The 19,377-nt window shown below is 39.4% G+C and overlaps 2 protein-coding genes across 3 annotated transcripts; one reads left to right on the top strand and one right to left on the bottom strand.

Moving 5' to 3' along the window:
- The first annotated feature begins 938 nt into the window (after window positions 1–938).
- Window positions 939–19,377, top strand: ppih (peptidylprolyl isomerase H (cyclophilin H)). Its single transcript, XM_085258704.1, has 9 exons — window positions 939–1,152; window positions 10,457–10,521; window positions 10,649–10,672; window positions 16,413–16,457; window positions 17,593–17,635; window positions 17,921–18,013; window positions 18,183–18,270; window positions 18,351–18,391; window positions 18,998–19,377. Exons 1-9 carry the CDS (start codon window positions 1,087–1,089, stop codon window positions 19,064–19,066), a joined length of 534 nt encoding a protein of 177 aa, XP_085114830.1. The 5' UTR covers window positions 939–1,086; the 3' UTR covers window positions 19,067–19,377.
- On the bottom strand, window positions 2,943–9,447 carry LOC146550260 (uncharacterized). 2 transcript variants are annotated; one of them, XM_085258701.1, is made up of 2 exons: window positions 9,325–9,447; window positions 2,943–6,007 (listed from the first exon to the last, which is right to left on the bottom strand). In XM_085258701.1, exon 2 carries the CDS (start codon window positions 5,967–5,969, stop codon window positions 4,872–4,874), a length of 1,098 nt encoding a protein of 365 aa, XP_085114827.1. In that variant the 5' UTR covers window positions 5,970–6,007; window positions 9,325–9,447; the 3' UTR covers window positions 2,943–4,871. The 2 variants fall into 2 exon arrangements, with proteins under 2 accessions (XP_085114827.1, XP_085114826.1); XM_085258700.1 differs by lacking the exon at window positions 9,325–9,447 and adding an exon at window positions 8,532–8,707 and having other exon boundaries at window positions 2,944–6,007.

Here is a 19,377-nt window from a genome sequence, read left to right as displayed (position 1 = left end):
CATTTTCCCACAAAGGTGTCAAAATTAGTTAAGCTAATCTTTTCTGTATGACTTTTGTTCCTCTGCCTTACAGTTCAAATTTCTTCAAATGTATTTTACTGGATTCAGATCAGGGACATACTTTGTCATAACTTTCTCCTTTTTCTTCTTTAAAACAACTTTGGTAATTGTCGGTCTGTCTGGGATCATTTTCGTTTTGGAAACTTCCCCACTTCCAAAGCTTCTTCAGACTGGGAGCCTCGCTTAAGTATATAAGGTTTCATTTATAATGCTGTCTTAAAATATTGTCTGAACTACAGTCATGCAGCTACATCTCTATACATCCTGGCCGACACAGTTCCTCTTAGCCCTTGCTAGAGCCACATGAAACCTACTGCACCCATCAGACAAGGCTTTGTTTTTTTGGTGAAGGTCAGATGATCAGTTTTCCTGGACTTTTGTGAACAGTGATTTTTTTTTTCTTTCTTTTTTTTTTTTTTCCTCCTTTATGGATGTGGCCCATGACAGCTTTATGTGATGTTCTTCACAAATGTCAGATACCAGAGCAGGACTGACACTCTGGAATTCAAGTGATTTACACCCCCAACATTTTCATTTTGTATTGTATAATTAGTCTAAATTGGAAATTTCACGTGTGAAAGATTTTTTGCTGCTGTATTTATAAGCATAGATTTGAGATTATAGATGGTATAGATTTTAATAAAAGAAAAACTAAGTTCCAGACCTTTACCTTACCAGTTGATACTCACTTAATGAATTTGATATGGAAAGGACTACTAAATGCAGTAATTTCGTTGACAGTTTTTTAGGTAGAAGTAAAGACAAATTCAGCCTTTTTTTTTATTTATTTTTTTAAAATAAACTGTTCATTTGTTACGCTGCTATCAGTAGGCATGTCGCCATTATCATTTATTTCCGTACAATCGCGCTTTTGGTGACGAAAGTCTTTTGTCCGCAGAAGGGATCTGTAGCACGTCTCTCGCGAGACGCCGTAGTTCCGACAGCGCAGATCGTGGTTCAAATGATTGCTGTGTAAATAGCCAAACGTTGCATTTTGTTGTCTCAGAAAGCGGGTAAATCACGACAATGTCGATTCAAGCCTCAAACCCCAACAACCCGGTTGTGTTCTTCGACATTACCATTGGAGGGCAGGTGAGTAGCATCATAAAGACACTTTGAAGCTAACCGGGCAACGTTACCGCGTCACATCAGTGGCAACAATAAAGTTCATAGTCTGGTTAAACCCTGTTAAACGACCTTGTTGTAAAACATACACACCTGATGTACATTATATACAATAAGGGAGGCAAAACATTTATAATCCTTTTCATTATATACGGGTGAGTTTGTTGAACTAATGTTGACGCGGACAGAAAAAGCACGTTGACTTCAAATCGAAGATATCCCGATGTTGTTCAAAAGAATAACCCTCGCAACTAAATGCATATCAGTATGGTACGATAAATTTGTTATGTGACTGTTATTCCTCTATTGACACCGTGGAAAAAGCTGCATTTGGAAAAATGACTTTTTGAAAACTTTAGATGTCTCTCACACGCACACATGTATAGACTTGGTGTGTATGTAAACTTGGGGATTATCCTGTAACAATGCTTCTTGGCCTATTTATTTTCACTTAAATGGTACCACATTTGTGATTTGAGAAGGAGAATTTTGTATGTGGGTTGTGCCCATTAAAATCTTTTCCAATGCCAAATATCTTATTTGCGTTTCACTTTTATTTAGTGTCATTTATCAGATTGGATGATTAAAATCTGAAGAATCAATACATCCTGGCAATTTAACAATTTATTCATTGAACAAACAGCAGCCTCAGTAGCATGTGGAAGACCCATACAGCCACACCAACCTGGCACCTCCACCTCATGGTGGTCACATACTGTTATGGTGACAGGTAAGGAAACGGTCTTCGTGTGGTCTTGTTGCCCTCAGACGCACACTTCGCCACCGTCTCTGTCATCCCCCATTATACGGATCTTGGCCTTCAACTTGGAGATGGTAGGGGGCTAGGGCTCACTCGTATTGCTCACACTAAGTATTGCTTGTTTTGCAGAACGCCATCTTGAAGTTGCCATATCTAGAGCAGTCAAGCACAGCATGCTTGGAAAAGACAACATCTGATCACTGTTCTTGCTTATGGGTGCTTCTAATCATTTGCCCATGGCACCTGAGTGCCAGGACCTCCTTTACCTGAGAATCAAAACTAGAATCAATAGCAGAATAAGCTGTTTGGCATTGAAAAAGAAGACGTACTCTACCTGCTGCTCAACCCACAAAAGCATTTTCCTTATAGATGTGGCACCATTTAAGGGCAAATAAACAGGATTTCTGACAGTTTAAGATTTAGTGCCAAAAAAATCATTACAACAAAGAAGTAATTGACCAATCACAAATATTGTTTGTGCAAAGTTTATATATGTATGCGAGTGTGTGTATTGAAATACAAGTATTTATAAATTAATATGTATTTTACTTCTTTCTGCATCAAGTGTTATTGGCATTGCCATTCAAGCTTACATTATGTATTAATGTATTTTTAGACAGATTTATTTAATATATTTTTAGAGTTTTAAAAAGAAGTAAATAGTCCTGAAAGTCAATATTATTTTTAGCTTTTTTCTGTGGTGCTTTATGAGCCTGCCCCTTAATAACTAATAGGTGGAAATTTGATCCCATGAGCTCCTTTAAAGACACCGCCCCCAGTTGCATAATGAAGCAGGAACAATGTAAAAAGAAATTAGAGAAAAGATAAAAAGACAAAAGCTATTTAAAACAGAGAGACCAAGAATTATTTTCTATGTTTATCTTTAATTTTTCATTTTGATTAATGATGGTTCATTGTCTCAGACTCTCGCATTGATTAGTCATATTTTTTTTTTCTTTTTTTAATGAAAGTGACAGAAGTTCCCTTTAACATTAAAAATGAACCGCTATTATCATAACTTGCCTTTGAAAGCATTAAAATAATATACAGACTCTAAGTACCATATTATGTTAACATGTTAGTTAAGTCCTCTTTTTTTAATTCATTTTCCTGAATTTTCTAGTTGAAGATTGTTCCATATTTAGGTTTGCTTAAGACTTTGAGAGAAAAATATGTTAGCCTAAGAAAGGAGAATGTCAGTAGTGCTAGTAGCGACTGTTTTTACATAGAATGGTGGTGGTATGAAGTTTGAACTACGTGTACCAGCATATTGTAGTTTTTAGGACACATCTGTCATCTAAAATAATTACAACAAAAGAAAAAAGTCTTCATAAGACCCCTTTACTTATAATAAACAGCCTTATTATTATGATATGGTTAAGTAAAGAAAAGATGCATTTTAGTTACAGCCAATTACAAAATGCCACTGTGAGGTCAGTGTTGGTGTTGCAGTGCGTTCAGTTGTGTTATCTCAGCTTCGTCAGCAGATGGCGTCAGTGTCGGATTAAAAGCTTAGTTTTAAGTCAAGTTTAAGTTTATTCTCCAACTTGGAAATAACATATGATAGAAAAAAGATTACATCCATTGTAGCTGCTGATCATATTTAATGATGTTCATGAACATCCAGAAGAAACTTTGTACCTTTTTGATTTGTACAAAACAGTCAAGCAGCAGGAGTGGTAAGAGGGAAAAAGAAGGTATTGTAAAATAAAATTTTATGATGTTACCTGATTCTAACAGAAGAAGGAATAAATTAGAATCAATCATTCAGTCATAGCATCAGGTGTGTAACTTAGAGTAGAGTAGACATTTCCTGCAGCATTGACACAGGTGAAACTTTCTTAGTGGCTCATCACATCACGTTTCTTGTAGTGTAGACCAGGGGTGAATTGCCATTCATACTACACCAATTTACTAATAGATAAAGAAGAAAAAAAAATTTACAATTACAACAACTATTACGAAGGGGCTACGGTTACATAAAATAAAAAAGAAACAAAAAAAAATCCAAATACAAAAACCAAAAAAAGCCCCAATAAACCAAGAAGCACTCAGCGTGGAAACCGTCACCAAGGCAGCTCACACTCTGAGCAGTATTTACTTTTATTAGAATAGTATTGTATTTTGTGTAATATATTATTTATTTTTTTCTTCTTTTTTTTTTAATTCTTAAAGTACTTGCTTTAAAACATAGTATAGTAAATATAATATAAACTTCTGGTAACCTATATCGCTTATGCTGGCAGTGCAAACAGTGGCTGTAAGATATTTTAAAACGGCCTTTAGCACTTTGACCTTCAGATGAATCTATTTACCTTAAAGATGATGTCAGAGGTCAAATGTGAGTTAGTTTTAACCTTTTTTGTTGTTTGTATATGTTTGCAATACACATTACAACTTTAACAGTCATAGTTTCTAAGTTATAAATCTGTTTGGCAATTTTTGACCAATAAAACATTAAGCTGACCTTGAATAGCTTAATGGATATAAGTCAGATTTGAATAGATTGTTAATAGGACCTCATTCTAGACCCCTACAAAGTTTGCTATTCAAAGCTTTTTCAGTCAGTGTGTTTAAAGACAGAATGATGCTTACATATACAAACATTATCAAAAACCTAGACGGGGGTAAAAATGACATTTTCTTTGAATTAACATAAACTCTGTTTATAATTACAGGACAGTCTGACCAATGAGCTGCCAAAACCTTTCTGTAATGTTATACATTTCTTACACTTTAAGTCCAGCTGTGTTGACAGATTTCTTTTATTTACTATAGCAATATTTCTTTATCATATAGAAAAACTTGTCCCATGCATAGGGATTCGATGCACTTAGCATCAAAGTCTGCTGTATGTGGCCCACGTTGTACAATGAGTTTGACTTTCCATCTAGGCTTATGATGTCTGTTACTTTCAGGTTTTTTCTTACACATTGTAAGTATTTCTCTTCTCTTTTGATGGGTTGAGCTCAGGAACCATCAGCTCGGGTTGCATTTCTGTGCTTATATGCCAGTAAATGTGCCATGAGCACAGATTTTCTGGTAAATTGGTGTGTGGCCCTAGAGTCTTGCTCTTTACCCAGAATAGCACACCCAGCAGTAAACTGTTGGTGCATTCCAGCCACAACAGGTTAACAGAGATGTATGCAGGTACTCCAAGGCCAAAAACCAAACAGGCCAGAGACACAGCAAGAAAAGGCATCCAGAATGTGGCAAAGCCCAGTATTAGACTGATCCAGAGAGGCGGTCGATGGTGGATTGTATGTGTCAGGTAACTCTTTTCATCACCTTTTGTCTCTGGGCAGAGGGTTGAAGTGAGTAGCAAGTTGTTCCCCACCTTCTCTTGTTCTTCCACTGCTTCACAGAACTTGTCAGCATCTCTTACCCACTGGGGAATATGTGAGCAAAATGGTAGCAGTGCTAAAAGGATTGCAGTGAAAATCCCAGCAATGAAGTTGATCACCAGTTTTGACTCCTGCACTTCACACACCAGAGCTTTCTTCAACCTTTTGCCGCAACTCATATCCATCAGTTTAGCATCAGCATGGCTAAAAGAGCACATAAAAGCTAGCAGCCACACGAGAAGTGTCAGGAGTATATTTCCGAGGGTTTTTAAGAAGGCTCTGCCGTTGCTAAGAGCTTTGTCTCTTAAAAGGTAGTCCATTAAACTCAGGCATATCATGGGCAGTGGTAATGCTGCATATGTTGCTGAGGCATTAGTCAAAATGAGGCAGGGTGTAAATGAGTGGACAGGACCCAGTAACCACACAGCTGCCATTAAAATGGTCATCAGCCAGTCAGCCAGTATGATGGACAGGCTGCACGCACTCATAAAGATGGTGTACCGTTTTTGACACCATAAATAAAAGATCACTGTTTCCAGGCCTGCTTTGGAAATTAAAAGTGAAACATACTTTCCAGTGTTGTCTGTGTGACTGGCAGACATGCCCTCCCATTCATGTATAATGGCCATCATTCTGAAAGTGTGGCTTGTGTCAAACAAAGATGGCAACTCTGGCAGCATTTGACTTGGACTGCAGTGTTCAGATGTTCCAGGAAATTCTGTGAAAGACAGCAGAAATTGTATAGACATGATGAAAGCTTATACGGGAGAAAAAACCCACAAAAGAGCTTTTAGCTGTGAGTGCAAGGTGAGAAACCACCTATTTTCTGACTCTTCTAGGGCTTTTGTTCTAGGGCTACAGCTATTGATGATTGTAGTTATTGAGTATTCTATCAATTAATCAAGTCATCTGATAAGAAGTACTTATGCCTTTATTAATGAACAATAGTAAATATTCACAAGAGAAAAAAACACTACTTTGATTTGATTTAACAGAAACGGGGAGAAAATATAATAAAAGATAAATATAAAAATAAAATAACATGGTAGTTAACAAAAAAGGAAAAACATTTTTTTTTTCATGCCATTGTATTTTTACTTATTTATCACAACCTAAACCACACACTTGGTATTTGGTAGGGGGAGCTGTGATGTCTGCCTTTTACTAACCAGCAAGCATACTGTCTTAAGCCCATGTTGCCCCTAGATAGCACAACAGCAGAAATGATGACAATGCTGTCATAGTTTAACGCAAAGAGTTGCGGTCGGTGAGCTCACGTGGAATGAAAGAAAACATTGTTCTGCCTTGCAAAACAGCAGCGCTTGTTCCTGTAATCACCATTACACCTTTACTAGGAAAAAGCTGGTGGGACTCTTTTCTGAAACCACTCGATAAACAAGTTTCAGCATGAATAAAAGCAAACTTTGCCACTCCCGTCTGCTGCTTTCTTCAGTTAAAATCTACAGTAGAGCTACAGAACATAAAATACGGAGATGAACTGTAAAGTTAGTTTGATATAATCTTTAAACCAGGAAGCTCGCTGAAGGCTTTTGGCCGCTGTTCTACATTATATGGCAGCAATACCTGCAACAACCAGTGTGAGTCTAAAGGGCGTGGAGTTGGATCATATTTATTTCACGGTTTTAGTAGGATTATTTTTCTGGATTATATTAATATAAATATGTAACACACTGAGCCACTGACCCAGTGCTGCTAGGTTGGACACTGAAATATTATTGTTAATTATTAACATCTATAGCATCAAAACTTCAGTTTTGTACAGGAGGAAGAGTTGCATTGAAGCACAGGGCACGCCTCAGTTCTGAGAATGTCGATAAACTTGTTTATCTTCATTGCAGTCATGCATATTCATTAGATCGCTGAAACATAGGTTAATGTGCACACATGCACAAAAACACAGACACACACCAAGTTTGAAAAGATGAATAAAAATACTTGAGAAAAAAATCCTGATTCATGCATGACAGGGTTAAATAACGATAATTACAATGAAACATGCCATGCATCTATAGTAATATTAAACAACCAGTGGGTGGCAAGGTATGGAGTGACATATCAGTATCCAATGTAGTAGTTTATGTGCAAGTATACCATCAACACTGACACAAACACAATAAAACAGCCTTTGAGTAGCTGTCCACTGTAGTGACCACTATGCATGAAAGGGTTAATTGAAGGAATAATAGATAGAATAATCAGTAGCTGCAATCTTTCCTGCTACAGATGATCTCCTGGTGTAGATGTTAATAATTAATTGTAAAACATATTAAAAAATATTGCCTTCAGGATATTTTATAATTGAGTTACTGAGTAAATTGTTGCAGATCTATTTTATTGAATACCTTTGCTCCTGCCCCTATTCAGATTATCGTTGTATTTCTAAACTTTGATCATTATATGAAGAGGGTATTTTAGAGGTCTGCTTTAAGACTCCACCAAAGGGAATACATATACATTGTATGAATCTCAAGTTCATTAAACTATAAAGATAATTTTCTCCTGCAAGTTATAAAATGTCTTTTCTTGTTTACATTCAATTTCATTTTAGAAAACGTTCTCCTGATAATTACAGTATGCACCGCACTTGTAAAGTCTGAACAGTTAAGGGGTCACAGTGGACTGGCAAAATGCATTCATGTAGTACTATAGATATGTATCATTATCAAATTTGGTGTAGTCGTAGCTTAAAAGCTGTGTTACCCTGCTTACAGGTCGCTAAGACTGAGATGATTACAAACCATACACCCTGAAAATAAATTGGGGTGTATCCGTTTGATGCACTGGTAAATTATTAATATTAAAATATTAGATTAAAAGAGGAAACGAGATACCAAGCAGTGTTAAAAATGAACAAATGCAAAAATTCTCAGTTTCTCTCACAGTACTTGATGTGCATCCCAGAAAAAATTGTAAGGGCCTCATTGATTAACATGACCAGTCTGCTTATCTTGTATGTACCTACATACCTAAGAAAGTGGGAAATCGCTAATGAAAATAAGCATCAGTTGTTATTTTGGTATGGTAAACTCCTTTTATTGTAATTTTAAGACATGCTAAAGTGTTGTATTCAAACTGACCAATCAGTTTGCCACCGCAGAATCACTTCTGCACAATACAGCACACACATAAACTTTATGTTCCTTTAGATTTAAATCATGTTCTGCCATTGAAGAATCCTGTGTTTGTCATGAGAACGAAATAATAAATGGCTCTGAATTTACCTTTTTATGCTGTGTTGTATTAGTCCCGTAAGCTTCAGCAGAGGTGGATAACTCTTGTTTAGTAATGTAAGTCCTGCTTCTGACCTGACTGTTATGAGCAGGTAGGCAACTCTTCATGATCCTGTTTCCCCATTGTTGATGCACACACCTGATGAGGCACACCTTCTATTTCTTTTTTCCAAGAACTCGGCTTGTTTTCCCTCCCACATGTATCATGGAAGTGACGACTTCCTGGTGCATCAATTTGCATGTCCTGCAGCCACGGCAACCAGTGAATGCTCACAATGTGTGTTTGAAACTACTCCCTTTAAATTATTTTGTTTGCCTACACCTCATGTATATCAAGTTACACTCGTTTCTTGGGACTCAAGATCCAGTGAATGGCCGGTTCACAGAAATGTCAACTCGTCTGTCTTTGACCACAATAGACTGGTGATTATTCCTGTTGCAAAGTTGATATGTGGACTATGTCAACACTGTAGCCTCGGGTTTGGCTTGATTAGTTTGCTGTGTGGTTTTATTCTCAGTTTTGGTATTGTTATTATTTTCTTTTACTCCTCCTGATCAGTTAATATAGGTGTGGTGAATTTGCTCGCTGTGGATTGGAAAATTTCAACATTGTTTGTTAGTTAAAGCCTTGGCCTTATGTCTAAGTCGGTGCACTTGAGACCTGGTTTTTCCAAGTAGCATAAATCCCTTGAAATGGAAATAATCTTGGAAAGTTGATACCCTAGTAATAGGATGACAACAAAAGTAGTCCACTGTTAAGAAAGAAAGTTAAAAGCTGTCTTACCTATTGTTAGGTACAAAACGTCAGGGGAAACCAGACTCCAACAAGGGAAAACCCTTACCAGATAAAATGTGCTGTGCTTGTTTGTTCTTTATCAACACAATTTCTGATTTCATTTCTTTGTCTGGAAACCTTAAGCATACTGTTTTATCTCTTTTATCTGGCAAGCACAGGACATCTAGAGGCCACTGTGGTTTGTCCACATGGAGTGGAGGACGAGTTGTGCAGTGATGTCATGAGGACAAACCGCTCCTTGTACTCCAAATGTTAGACTGTTCTCTCACACAGACTTGCACACATTGTTGTAACAGTGGGCCACTTACATGAATTCAACAGTATCAGAGAACTGGGCGGAGAGATGGCCACACTCATTTACATGTATATATGTAAATACAAGGCTAAGATAATTTATAGTCCAGTGACGTTTTGCATCAAGATTGTAGCATCTCATTATTTCTGTTGTCACACCTGCATGACATCAAAACTGAGACACAGCAGAGCTTGTGTTGTTTAAACAACAGTAGTTATGTTCAACTTCGCCGAATATGTAAAGTGTTCAGCGAAGTCGACACAAATTAAAAACCAGAAGTAGAAAGTAGAAAGTGTAACTTCAGCTCCCTCTGAAAGGGTGTTAGTGAGTGTACATTATCATTTAGACAAGAATAACCTGTTTCTGTGTTCTGGTGCCAAATCTCCGCGAGGTATATTCTTTTGTGTGGTTACCCTTTGGTTGGTTAACCAGTAGTTTTCTTTACTGCAGTGTTGATTTTGACATGAAATTTAGATGTAGTTTTGTATATTCTTTTGACTAAAACATTATTTAGTTTAAGTCATTAAATTAAACATCTAAATTCTTTGTTTTTGTCTGGCTTTTGTTGCCTAAATGTCATAAGATTTTAGTAGACTAATTATAAACTTGATTCAGTTGACTAAAATATTCAGTATAAAAGTTGAAATTTGTCCATGTGTCTGCTCTTCTTTTCCTCCCAAGCACTGACATTTTGTTGTGTATTCATGACAATTGGGACCACCCCATCAAACTTATTATCTTGTTTTTGTTTTTTAAAAAAAGTTTGCGAGAACTTTGATAATTCTGTTGATCAATTATTGTTAACTTTGCTTTACTGTTTGACAGGATGTTGGACGGATGAAGTTTGAGCTCTTTGCTGATGTGGTTCCAAAGACAGCTGAGAACTTCCGGTAGAGAACAAGTCACACAATCACAGACTGCTCACAGCCTTATATGATATAATCTTCTTTGTTGTTGTTTGATATACAGTATGTGTTAACAGAAATCAAACTTTAACAGTTTCATAATCTCTTACAGGCAGTTCTGTACTGGAGAGTTCAGGTAAGGCAATGTGTGGTGGATGCATATTTGCAAATACCACATCACCAATCTGTACAGTTATTGACATAACATTTACATGCTCTTCTTGAAAGCACTTGTTAGCAGGGCCGCAGTTATTGATTATTTTAGTGATCAAGTACTCCATCAATTATCGAGTAATCACATAAGAAATACTATTGTCTTAATAATGAGCATAATATTCTTAAGAGAAAAGCAAAGGTTTTGCGAACTGAACCGCTCATTCGTTTGCCTTGATGCATGCTCAATCATCCGTTTAAGTAAATCCCAAAAAGCTGATTCTGTTCATCTAGACGTAACTTTTTCAGTGGGAGAAATGTTTCGTCACTCATTCAAGTGACTTCTTCAGTCTAAGCTGACTGCAGGTTTCCCCAACCATATAAACAGTACCTTTGCACAATGACTGAAACTAGCCCACTGAATGAACAATGGGCTATGAGGTCAGTTTCTTGATCATTAATATGCAAATTGAGAAACGCTTCTCCCACTGACATTGCTACATCAAGATGAACAGAATTAACTCTTTGGGGTGCTCATTGGTTTGCATTTTACAAATTCCACTGTATTTTCGGGCTGAAATGTGTGCCTGCGTGGTAAGTGTACTAGAGAAGGAGTAAGTATCTGGTGACTGAAGGAAGAAAAAAGCGCATATCAACATTATCAGAACTGAGGTGTGTCCTGTGCTTTGATGCAGTGTTTCCTGCTGCAGAAAACTTTGGGTTACTTGCATAACCCCAGTTCCCAGAATAGCATGGGTGAGATGTCTCACAATGGGATGTGCCTCCCTGAGATGAGCATTTATCTCATTCCACTAATCTTGATTGGCTGGTGATTGTAACTAGGGGTGGGCGATATAAACGATATACGATAGAAACGATATAAATTTGGCCAACGATAGAGATTTTGACTATACGCTCTACCGCAATAGCGCATGTTGATGATGTCATCCAGCTGCGCCTGTTTTGGTCGAAAGCATCGCAGCGGCTACAACCATTATCGTCTGCAAATTATGCTGGGCGACAGTCATAGCAAAGAGATGAAGCACTTCTGAAATATGGGGAAAGCCAAAAACTGCGCTTCCTCCACTTCCGTAACATTGATTCCTTAATGTTGAATTCTCTCGCAGCTGCTCTATTCCCATGTTGTTGCAGTATATTAATAACTAACCTTGTATTGTGGATGAAAAATCTCAGTTGTTCTCCTGAGTGAAGTTTATAGAATCCTGCTATGCGATTGCATTTGTCCCTAACCACCAGAATCCCTCACGTTAACTTTTATCGAGTGGAAAAAACGTTTGGCGTTCATCCTCCAGCTTCACTGTGCTAATGTTATGCTAACATAGCTGTGTCGCTAGCAATCACATAGCACAACATATACCAGGTAGTTCAACTTCAGTAACCCTGCAAAACGCCACTGCTGATTAGTTTTCTGTCTTCATTTATGTTGGAAGTGGTAGCAGAGCTGTACGTTTTAATTAGTTTCAGAAATTTCTGTCAGAACATGGTATGAAATGTTTAGGTGGAAACTAGCGAGCTAACTTCCTGTTAACTTCTAACTCCGTTAAATTTAATAAATTCTGTTTTCATGGATGCCTGGATGTTAAACTTAATTGTTACACCTGGTAAAGCAGCAACACTGATGATTTTATTAAAGATGAAAGGATTTAGACCGTTTTTAACTCTCAGTGTTCGTTTGACTTTGGGACCTGAACCCATGGCGTTTTGGACCCAGATTACTACGCGAAGCTCCTCACTACGGCAGCCGTAATGCTCTGACAATCCATTAAGCAGTGCGGCTTACCAAAGTTGTACTAAAACATTTTTTAACAGATTTCTGCACGCCCAAATCGGTTCGAGGTCAGTAAGCACAACCAGAATTCATACATAAGGCACACTCTTGATTTTTGAGAAAATTAAAGGATTTTAAGTGTGCCTTATTGAAAATACGTTATACAGAAGAAAATAATATATCGCGATATATATAGTTACCGCACGTGCTTCAAATTATACGTGATATGGATTTTAGGCCATATCGCCCAGCCCTAATTGTAAAACCCACGTTGGGCAGAACCACCTATCCTTTAGTAACTTATGCTTACGTAGCTGTTATTCAGGATAAGCACCTCTTCTTGCCTTTCCTTAGCAAGAAGGGCTTGTCTATTGAGACATCTTACTCATTTTACTTTGAGAACTGGGGTTACACAAGTAGCCTAAAGTTCTCATTCCTAGCATTTGTTTTGATGTCCCATTATGGAAAACGGAGATTCCAGATTCCACATAGGCCAGATTGGGCTTCAGTTACACCCTGGTCTGCCCTAGAGCAAACTGAGTGCACGAGGCCAGAAGACAGGCAGTAACTTGGAGTACTCTTTGATAAAATGGCAGGGGAATGTCAGGCCACACCCTTCTTTTTCCTGAGCTGCTGACTTACCTGCTATACGGGTTGTCCCGGTGGAACTGCTGTCTGAGTTGTGGCTTACCAGCCCTTGTTTTGGGATCTTGAACTGAGTGGGAAGCTGGGTGACTGCCTGAGCAAAGGTCTGTCATAAGATAAGATAAGATAAGATAACCTTTATTAGTCCCACATGTGGGAAATTTGTTTTGTCACAGCAGGAAGTGGACAGTGCAAAAGTTATGAGGCAAAAATTAGAATACAATAAGAATAAATACAGTACACAACTGTACAGAATAGAATAAAATAAAATACTATATACAGTAGAATAAAATAAAATAAATATACAATAAGATAAAAATAGAATACAAATACAAATACTATATACAACTGAGTAAAAATACAACGATGACAGAAAGGATTATTGCACTTAGTATTATTGCATATGTATGGATGTGTGTGCTTGATCAGTTAAAGTCTTTATTATGGAGTCTGACAGCAGTGGGGAGGAAAGACCTGCGAAATCTCTCCGTCCCACACCGTGGGTGCCGCAGTCTCCCACTGAAGGAGCTGCTCAGTGCTGTCACAGTCTGCTGCATGGGGTGGGAGATGTTGTCCATCAGGGATGACAGCTTAGCCGCCATTCTCCTGTCACTCACCACCTCCACTGGGTCCAGAGGGCATCCTAGAACAGAGCTGGCCCTTCGGATCACCCTGTTCAGTCTCTTCCTGTCCCCAGCAGAGATGCTGCCGCCCCAGCAGACCACGCCATAAAAGATAGCAGAAGCCACAACAGAGTCATAGAATTTCTTCAGGAGTGGGCCCTCCACTCCAAACGACCTGAGTCTCCGCAGCAGGTACAACCTGCTCTGCCCTTTCCTGTAGAGGGCGTCTGAGTTATGAGTCCAGTCCAGTCTATTGTTCAGATGAACACCAAGGTACCTGTAGCTGTCCACAGCCTCAATGTCCATACCTTGGATGTTCAGTGGTTGCAGTGGAGAATGCTTGTGCCTGCGGAAGTCTACCACCAGTTCCTTGGTTTTACTGGCGTTGATCTGGAGGTAGTTCAGCTGGCACCAGTCCACAAAGTCTTGGGTCAGACCTCTGTACTCCTTGTCGTCCCCATCAGTGATGAGGCCGACTATTGCAGAGTCATCAGAGAACTTCTGCAGGAAGCACTGGGTGGAATTGTGGGAGAAGTCTGCAGTGTAGATGGTGAAGAGGAACGGAGCCAGAACCGTTCCCTGTGGGGCCCCCGTACTGCAGACGACCCTGTCCGACACACAGCCCTGAGTCCTCACATACTGTGGTCGGTCGGTGAGGTAGTCCAGGATCCAGGTAGTGAGGTGATGGTCCACTCCAGAGTTCACCAGCTTGTCCTTTAGAACCGAGGGAAGAATGGTGTTGAAGGCACTGGAGAAATCAAAGAACATGATTCTCACAGTGCTTCCAGCGGTCTCCAGGTGAGCGAGGGAACGATGTAGGAGGTGAATGACGGCATCATCCGCTCCAATGCCAGGCTGGTAGGCAAACTGAAGTGGGTCCAGTGATGAGCTTATTAGGCGCCGAAGCTGAGCCAGGACCAACCGCTCCAGGGTCTTCATCAGGTGGGATGTCAGAGCCACCGGCCTGTAGCTGTTGAGGTCCTTGGGGCGTGAAGTCTTTGGCACTGGTACAACACAGGAGGTTTTCCAGAGCTGTGGGACTCTTCCCAACCTCAGGCTCAGGTTGAAGAGGTGCTCCATCACCCCACACAGTTGGTCCGCGCAGGACCTGACGACCCTCGAGCTGATGCCATCTGGACCCGCTGCCTTCTTGCCATTAATCCTCCTCAGTTCCCTCCTAACCTGGGTGGTTGAGAGAGACAGGCTGGAGCCTTGTGTTGAGTGTGTATTGGATGCTGTTGTTGGGGGTGGGGGGGAGTGAGCAGGGTGAATAGAGGAGGTGTGAAGTGTCTGAGGTGGAACAGCAGCAGTGGGGGTGGGTGAGTCCTCAGCCGATGTTGCAGACTGCCTCATGGCTGAGTCAAATCTGTTGAAGAAATGATTCAGTTCATTTGCCCATCTCACATCCCTCATGGGGTCAGAGGTGGTGTCGGCTCAGTTTTCTGGGAAGATGGAGATTGAGACCTCATCCTCCTGCTTCCCCGTCTCACATCTATGCCTTATGGAACCCAGAACAGTCCTGAAATGTGGCTTGGATTGTGCAGCGTTGTATGCAAAGATAAATGTCTGTGATCACAGTGATCTCTTCCCACACATTAGTCAGTCCTAGTCGCATTGGCCTCACATAGACCTCTGCTTGGTAAGCAGCTAACATGGAGGTAATTTTCAGTGCTCTTACCGCTAAAGCCGCCACTTTGTAGGCCCTTTCATTCACAATGAAAATGTGGAACTCCTGGAGGAGCCCGTAGCCAGCCGTGGATGGAGGTGGGCTCCGACTTATCATAGGAAGTGAAAGTAAGCCATGCTTCTCTGTGCCCTCAAAATCCAGGGAAGAAGCCCCATGTTACATGAGTAACTGCTTTGCCGCCCTGGTGGCCTGGGGCAATTTCTTCCCTTCATAATGTGATCTGGTGGTCTGAGACCTGGTGTGTGTGTCCGTAATTGAAAATTTGTTGCCACAAACGAAGAGTAGAGCCCTAGTTTCTCTGCTTCCTCTGGTGTGAGGGGGAAAAAAGTGCATATCTTTGATTGCTGGGATGTTTACAACAAAGGCAAACAGTTAGCTGGTGTGCTAAACTGTACAAAAAAACCCCCCGCCTTACTGAAAAGTAAGTGGTATGATGCTCGATCAGTGATGAAGTCTCGGGTTCAGGATAGACAACCATAAGGTAGCTAGCGGCCGGTGAGGAAAAGTTAGGAAATCACTCCTGTCTATGGACAGTTAAGATAGCTAGCCTAATGAGGGGTTGAGATATGTTAGCTTTGTACTTTGGGTTGCTGTTCTGTTGAAACAGGTTATCATCAAGGATGACTCTGTACAATGCTGCATTCGTCTTTCCTTCAAACCTGATTAGTCTCCTGGTTTGCCATAACAGTTTTGAGTGTTATGACAAAGGCTGCGAATACTTTTGTTTTGTTTTTTAAATGAATTTCCAAGAATAATATTTGAAATAGGGCTGTATCATAAGAAAATGTGGAACAAGAGAAAGTGCTGTGAATACTTTCCAGATGTACTATATTTCATGCTGGCCCATTTACTGTGAAAATCTGAATCACAAACATAGACAAATCTACTTCGTTTCAAGGAGACAGTTGACACAGTTTGTACATTAAAGTATTTTACTGCTTACTTCATTTTCTTTTCTCACTGACTCCTGTCTTTTTAGGAAAGATGGCGTTCCTATTGGCTACAAAGGTTGCACATTCCACAGGTACTCACATGGCAGCTTGACTTCTGTAGCTTACATTAAACTCTGGTGTTTGACTTATGAAGTGTGTACACTACAGCAGCAAAGCTGAGATGATATTCTGCGCTATAGTTACAGAAGAAATGTACCGTGTTAACGAAGGGTCTATGATGACAAGACTAGCACATCTGTTATGTGATTCATAGTGTCATTTAGAAAACTTTTGCAATGCTACACTGCCTCTTCGAAAATGGAAAAGAGCATACATTTGTGTCTGTGAAGGTTCTCAGTCATCCAGGTCATCGTAGTCAAAGGAGCTTGCAGAGAACAGCAACACGCTCAGACAAAAACTGGTTCACCCGAAAGACAAAACGCCAAAACACAAACTTAACAATGTGGTGTATGCTGTACAGTGCAGCGAGGAATGCTCAGACCTCTACATTGGAGAGACCAAACAGCCACTTCACAAGCGCATGGCACAACACAGAAGAGCCACCTCCACAGGACAAGACTCAGCAGTCCATCTGCATCTTAAGGATAAAGGTCACTCTTTCGAGGATGCCAATGTTCACATTTTGGACAGAGAGGACAGATGGTTTGAAAGAGGAGTGAAAGAAGCCATCTATGTCCACTGTGAGCGACCATCTTTGAACAGAGGCGGGGGTTTACGACACCAACTCTCTGCCATCTATAATCCAGTTTTGAGATCCCTTCCCAGACGCCTTAACGCCCACTCACATCCTGGGCCATCTGACCTCAGGAATTCGCATGATAAGGTGGGGCCAGGTTTCACAATGAACACACCCGAAACTCTGGCTGATTGGGACCCACACCCAGTTTCACACCTTGGCTCAGGCGATTAGAGGATCATCAGGGGGTCCTTTTGTCCCTCTGTGGGGGGACACTCCCACTAGGTTTATATCTGGGACTCTCCACCATTTGACCTTAGAACTGAAGAAGCTTCTCGGATGAGAGGTGAAACGTCTTCAAACAACTTAAAGAAGTCCTGACGCTTTTCTTTGCAAGCTCCTTTGACAGCATACATTTGTAATCTGCTGTCTATTACAGTTAGACTGTAATACTTTTCATATATTTGTTAACTTTTGTGAGGTTTTCTTTAGCAGAATTGATATTTTCTTTTTCCATTGGTCATTGGCAGGGTGATCAAAGACTTCATGATACAGGGAGGAGACTTTGTAAATGTAAGTACATGGAAGACTGGATTGACAACACAAATATCCATAGTTTAATGGTTGTCTTTTGACTGTGTCTGGAAGATTTGCACAAACGCTTTGTGAATTTGAGAATTTGTTGATTAAATCTTGCCATGGTAACTATTGACTTGAACTGAGCAGATTTATACCACATTGGTGTTTCCCCCTCTGGTGGTTATGCAGCATATTACAACACATTTAAAATTTCCTAATCTATTGCTCTCTTTATGAGCCCCTACTTACTACTGTATGTACTATTAATCTTTTGTGCAGGGTGATGGAACAGGTATCTGCAGCATCTATAGAGGTCCATTTGCAGATGAAAACTTCAGAATAAAGCATTCTGCTGCCGGTCTTCTTTCAATGGTACGTGTTTTGATAAATCTACTTACATTTTATCTTGCAGTATAGTGATTGAAAATGTTACCAGTTGATTGGGTTAAACTCCTACTGGATGGCTTAATCTCCACGGATACACTTCAGGTAAATCACCCTAACCAAAATGTGTCTGTTTTAATATTGTATCATATTACAGGCAAACAGTGGTCCAGGAACAAATGGATGTCAGTTTTTCATTACCTGCACTAAATGTGACTGGCTAGATGGGAAACATGTTGTGTTTGGTGAGTAAATCAACAGTATTGCATTTTTTTACTGTATTGTCTGTGTCAGAGTTGAATTGTCTTACTTGTAATTATTACAGGAAAACTGGTTGATGGCTTGCTGGTCATGAGAAAAATTGAGGTAAGAACTTATCTTCCCTATAAATCTACCATATTTGTTTAAACGGACAGATTTGTATTTGTGGTTCTTTTGGTAGGAGTAAATTGACAGAGACATTGTACACTAAGCTAAAAAACTTCAAAGGGGGAGAATAGCCATGAAAAAAATTTAAGCTAAAATGTAGTATTACCATTTAAATTTAAGAAATTCTCACAATTCTTCCGCTCTCTTTCTGCACGTTCCTGTCTGTTTTCTGTTGTGCTATCTAATAGAGCCAAAATGCTCAAATAATAATAGTAAAATGAATAAATTCTTACATAAAATTAATTTTGAAATGCCTTTCTTTGGGAAATAAATGAACACAACCCAATAAAATGTTGACTTTTGTAAACACTCATCACTTTACATCTGTGATGTTTAAGGCTTCAAGACCTTTTTTTAAAGCAGGTATCCAGCCTAATACTAACACCTACAGTTTAATCTTTTATAACGTAATGTTTATGTAACAAATAATTAAACCTGTAACTCGTACAAGTCCATATAAATCACCGTAGTTGGATGTAGTGCTTAGATTACAGCTTTAGAGTGGCATTTTTGTTCTAAACGTGTGTCACTTTCTTCCTACAGAATGTCCCAACAGGGCCCAACAACAAGCCTAAACTCCCCATCGTCATTGCACAGTGTGGAGAGATGTGAGCCGACACGTGCTAAACACCATGCCAACATTACACAGCCTCTGTATACTTTTAATGTCTTAATTGTGACTTGTTACTCTTCAGAAAACATTAACACACTGATTCCTACAATGACCAGTAGTGGACATTGATGTATTTATTTGGTTTCAGACTGCATTTGTTTTAAATTCATTGCTTCATTCCTGTTGTTCTGTCAAGTCCAAATTAAGACTGTTTGTGTACCTTTTTTCTTTTTTTAATTGAACAAAGAATTGGATGGTGGTCATACTTTGTGTTATTTCCAATCAATAAATTTCTGTACATTTTTATAAA

The sequence above is a fragment of the Mchenga conophoros genome, linkage group LG20 (assembly GCF_057382185.1).
Source record: "Mchenga conophoros isolate Kocher_MC1m ecotype Shallow Benthic linkage group LG20, M_conophoros_male_GT1.1, whole genome shotgun sequence".
In the NCBI taxonomy this organism is placed as follows: Eukaryota; Metazoa; Chordata; class Actinopteri; order Cichliformes; family Cichlidae; genus Mchenga; species Mchenga conophoros.
The sequence above is the reverse complement of the archived record's forward strand: the minus strand, read 5'-3'. Positions and strand labels throughout refer to the sequence as shown.